The sequence below is a fragment of the Rhinopithecus bieti genome, unplaced genomic scaffold (genome assembly GCF_001698545.2).
Source record: "Rhinopithecus bieti isolate Rb0 unplaced genomic scaffold, ASM169854v2 scaffold_5982, whole genome shotgun sequence".
NCBI classification, from domain to species: Eukaryota; Metazoa; Chordata; class Mammalia; order Primates; family Cercopithecidae; genus Rhinopithecus; species Rhinopithecus bieti.
This window is the reverse complement of record NW_016805132.1, coordinates 1,643,729-1,647,978: the sequence shown is the minus strand read 5'-3', so window position 1 is coordinate 1,647,978 and position 4,250 is coordinate 1,643,729. Positions and strand designations below refer to the sequence as shown.

Sequence of the window (4,250 nt, the reverse complement as noted above, 5' to 3'; positions counted from 1 at the left end):
ACTTGATTGGGGACAAGGACAGAAACCATCCATTACGATCTGATATATTATCCAAACAATTTAGTGTATTCATGAGGTAACCGAAACGTGGGGGCTGCGAAATTACCCGTAATCAATTGCAACAGCGAGTGTGCGTCCCCCCGGGTGTCGGACAACTACAACTCGCCGTCTCAGAAACAGGCGGGAGCCGCAGCATTTCGGAGTTGCGCTGTTCGCTACCTGATCGCCAGGCTGGGTACACTGGACGTGCTCAGAGGACGCGGGTGCTGACGAGGCGGCCTCGCCGCAGCTCCACCGGGATCCTGAACCAGACTGGCCGCCTCTTGGCGAGCGCGCCACTCTCCCGTCGCCGCTGACCCGCGCGCGGCCGCCGAAGCCTCCCCGCGGGGACATTCATTCTTGCCCCTTGCCTGTCGCCGGGCCGGGCGTACAGGCTGCGTTGTCGGGGGTTTTGTCCCTTTTTTCCTTTTTTTTTTTTTCCTTCTCTCCCCCCTTTTTTTTGGCTTTTTTTTTTTTTCCTTTCTGTTGTTGTTGTTCTTGCCTATGTTCGGGAAACCAGACAAAATGGACGTTCGATGCCACTCGGACGCCGAGGCTGCCCGGGTCTCGAAGAACGCGCACAAGGAGAGTCGGGAGAGCAAGGGCGCAGAGGGGAACCTCCCAGCCGCCTTCCTCAAGGAGCCGCAGGGCGCCTTCTCAGCGTCGGGCGCTGCTGAGGATTGTAACAAAAGTAAATCCAATTCCGCAGCCGACCCGGATTACTGCCGCCGGATCCTGGTCCGAGGTAGGGATGGGCAGGGCTGCCGGGCGCATTCTTTGGGGTCGACTCCGGGGCCGGAGCTGCGCGGTGCAGCCGACACTGGCCGGTGGGGAGGAGTGCCGGCTGGGACTTGGAGAAAGTTGTTGGCCCTCCCCGCTCCGGGTCTGGCTGGGGACAAGCGCCTGGGACTCTCCGGTGCGCTCTCCAGGGGCCTCGGCCCTCCACGCCCTGAGGGGCCCCAATGACCGGGCTGCGGGGGGAGACAAGGGGCTGCGCGGGTGCGGTCGGGCATCGGACTGCGGCCTCCGACCCGGGAAAGGAGCAGAAAACTCCGGGAGGAGGTGTGCGCGCTTCAAGGGCCGGATGACCTGCCGGGAGCCGGCCAGGGGACTCCAGCGCTCTGGAGGGCTGAGCGCACCCAAGGGGGAGCGCGAGCCCCGGAGAACAGCTGCCGATCGCGAGCTACGGCCCTGCCAGTTAGTGCACTGAGCCGAGGGCCCCAGCGCCGCGATCGGTGCCTGACCGCTGCCGCCGGGAGAGGCAGCTGGGCTGGGTTACTGAGCCGCGGTTGCCGCTTTGGTGCTCTGCTCTGCCGCTCTCGGATGCGCGGCGTGCGCTTAGCCCTGGCGGCAGAGGCTGCGAGGCCGGGCCCCGGCCTGGCGCCGCCCCAGCCAGCAGATCGCCGGGCCCGGCCGGCCCCGACTCAGTCCCTCCTCCTTCCGCTGCGCGGACTCCGGAGGGAAGGAGACTCGAAGGTGGGGGTGGGGACGACTGGAGCACGGTCTGGTCAGCAATCCCAGAGCTGGGGCCCGCAGGACCCAGGCGGGGCGGCAAGGGTACCCTCAGGCTACAGGGGACCCGGACTGCGCAGCCGAGGCCCACCCCAGGCCGGAAGAAACGTCCGCCTATTTGGAATTGATTGGATTTTTTCTCTCCCCTGTCTGGAGGACTCTACAAAAAGACAAAGTGTGGTCCCTCCTTCGGTCAGCGGTATGGAGTTAGGCCCCTGCCTTCCACACAGTGTCTTTGCTACCTGGTTGTGGTCGTGCTCCGTCCCCCGCCCCCCATCCCCATCCCCAAACTGCACGCTTCTGGGGACTGTGTCCCCAAAGCCAGCTGGGGCCAAGGAGGTGGAGGGAGATGGGAGGGTTCTGCCGGCTGACATCTCCCCTTCCCTAGATGCCAAGGGGTCCATCCGAGAGATCATCCTGCCCAAGGGCCTGGACCTGGACCGGCCTAAGAGGACGCGCACGTCCTTCACCGCGGAGCAGCTCTATCGGCTGGAGATGGAGTTCCAGCGCTGCCAGTACGTGGTGGGCCGCGAGAGGACCGAGCTCGCCCGGCAGCTTAACCTCTCCGAGACCCAGGTACCCAGTGGCCAGGCCGCACACAGTTCTGCACCAGCCTTCCTCCCCACGACCCCTACCTAGCCTGTTCTGCACCTCCTAACCTGCTCTGAACAGATCTACCCTTGGGAGGTGGAGGAGATGGGCAGGATGGGTAAGAAAGGCCTAAGGATTCCTTCCCCTAAATAATACATCCCTTCCCCCCACCCTTCCTGCCATCCCCAAATCTTCCAGGGCCCATGTTTTATCCACCTTGGCCTAGGCCCAAGAGGCCCCAAGTCCTGTCCTTCTGGAATTTTTATTGGCCCCCAGTTTTGAGCATTTCCTTCTTGCTTCTGCTCTACAAAGTACTGTCTTTTGCCCTTGTTTGGGGTACCCCATTTTGGCTAGATTTCTAGGCCCCACCCCTTGTGGGCCCTCCCAGTTGTACACAGCATCCAGGCCCATTCTGCAGGAGTAAGGCTAGGTCTAACACCCCCTGCTCCAGCACCATGGGTGATTCCTAGGAATTAGAAAGGTGTACGCCCTCCTGGAGATCTGCCTGTGCAGATCAGGCTGCCCTGACCCTTAAAGGAAGGCTTTCCCCATCCTGAGCTGGCCCCAGCTCTGAGCACCTGGGAGACCCTGTCATCTGTACCAGTGATGTATGAGGTATGTGATGGGAAGCAGATCTAGGATCTAGAAGCCAGTACTGCCGATTGTGCTTTAGATCTTTCCCTTTACATTAAATCCATGTGATGCCCCTGGAGCTGGCCATGTGGGCTCTGGGCCCAGGAGAGGACCCAAGAACTTGCCAAGTGGCATGTCACCAGCTTAGCTTAGCTAAGGCAGCCTTCTTTCTGAAGACCGACCCTTTTCCCCATGCCCAACCCTGAAGCAGGTGGAGAGCATTTTAGGTCTGGAATCTGGGCTGAAAACTGAGGACTGACAGAACAGATAGGGGTGTTCTTTTTGAGTTTGAGTTGGTGTGGTAGCTTTTTCTATTCCCTCTGCTACTACCCCTCTTAGTTTATAAAATCTAGACAGGATAGTCTTTCCCTATTGCTGCAAAACTCTTCTGGGCCACTGCTAGGCCTGCAGAGGGGCAGAAGAATGACAGAGGAGGTTAGTGGGGAGTGTTCAGTCCACCTTAGCCTCCTTACTTTCTCCCATGATTCCAAGTTCATGACTCAGAGTAGTGGAGAGAGAAACTAAGAGTATCACTCAGACCCTTCAATGCAGCTATCTGGTGAGAGGAGGTGCAGAAAGCTCCGTCTGCATAAAGTCTCCCGCACATATTATTCTCTTGCAGCCACTTTCCCTGCTTGCTAGCTGATGGTCACGTCTGAAGCAGGAAATGGTCCTTTGTAGCCTTCACCAGGAGTAGTGCTTCTAGGACTGAATCTGAGCCCACTGGGCCAGGGGCCTGAGTCCAGAAAGCCTGGGCAATACTCGCTCCCCCCATCTCTTCCCACTTCCCTCTTCCTTCTTCCCTCTTCCTTCACTTCACCCTAGGGCCTCACACCCTCCACCGGAAATTCCGGCTTTGGGGCCCGCACTGATTCACACATCTGTGAGCCCCAAATACCGCTGCGGGGTAGCTGCGGGAGCCAGTGAAACCCTTTCCGGTCTTCCTTCGAGTTCCTGCCGTGGGCATTTTATTACTTTGTTCTGTGTAAGCAGCGCCTGCCTGGGCCTGCTTCCCTGACCCGGAAGCGCAGCCCAGTGGAGCAGCTGTGTCCCCCTCGTGGCGGCGCCAGCTCCCCCAGCAGCTCCCCAGCCCGGACCTCTCCCGCTGCTGGGTGGGGCTGCGGGTAGGGCTGGGGCTTGGGGAGATCCCCGGAGCCGCGCGCCCCGGGAGCTCGCTTCCTTTGACGCTGGTCTTCCCTGCCCCTCTCTCCCACTCTCCCCGCACCCCGGCGCGCAGGTGAAGGTCTGGTTCCAGAACCGGCGCACCAAGCAGAAGAAGGACCAGGGCAAGGACTCGGAGCTACGCTCGGTGGTGTCGGAGACCGCGGCCACGTGCAGCGTGCTACGGCTGCTGGAGCAGGGCCGCCTGTTGTCGCCGCCCGGCCTGCCTGCGCTGCTGCCGCCTTGCGCCACGGGCGCTCTCGGCTCAGCGCTGCGCGGGCCCAGCCTGCCGGCCCTGGGCACGGGCGCCGCTG

At 61.1% G+C, this 4,250-nt stretch overlaps 1 protein-coding gene across 1 annotated transcript in view; it reads left to right on the top strand.

Moving 5' to 3' along the window:
• The first annotated feature begins 312 nt into the window (after positions 1-312).
• VAX1 (ventral anterior homeobox 1) overlaps positions 313-4,250 on the top strand; it is a 10,002-nt gene continuing 6,064 nt past the window's right edge. The window contains exons 1-2 of the mRNA XM_017871236.1: positions 313-784; positions 1,940-2,127. Of these exons, the coding sequence (XP_017726725.1) occupies positions 544-784; positions 1,940-2,127 (429 nt within the window). The 5' untranslated portion in view covers positions 313-543. The remainder of the gene's footprint in view (positions 785-1,939; positions 2,128-4,250) is intronic.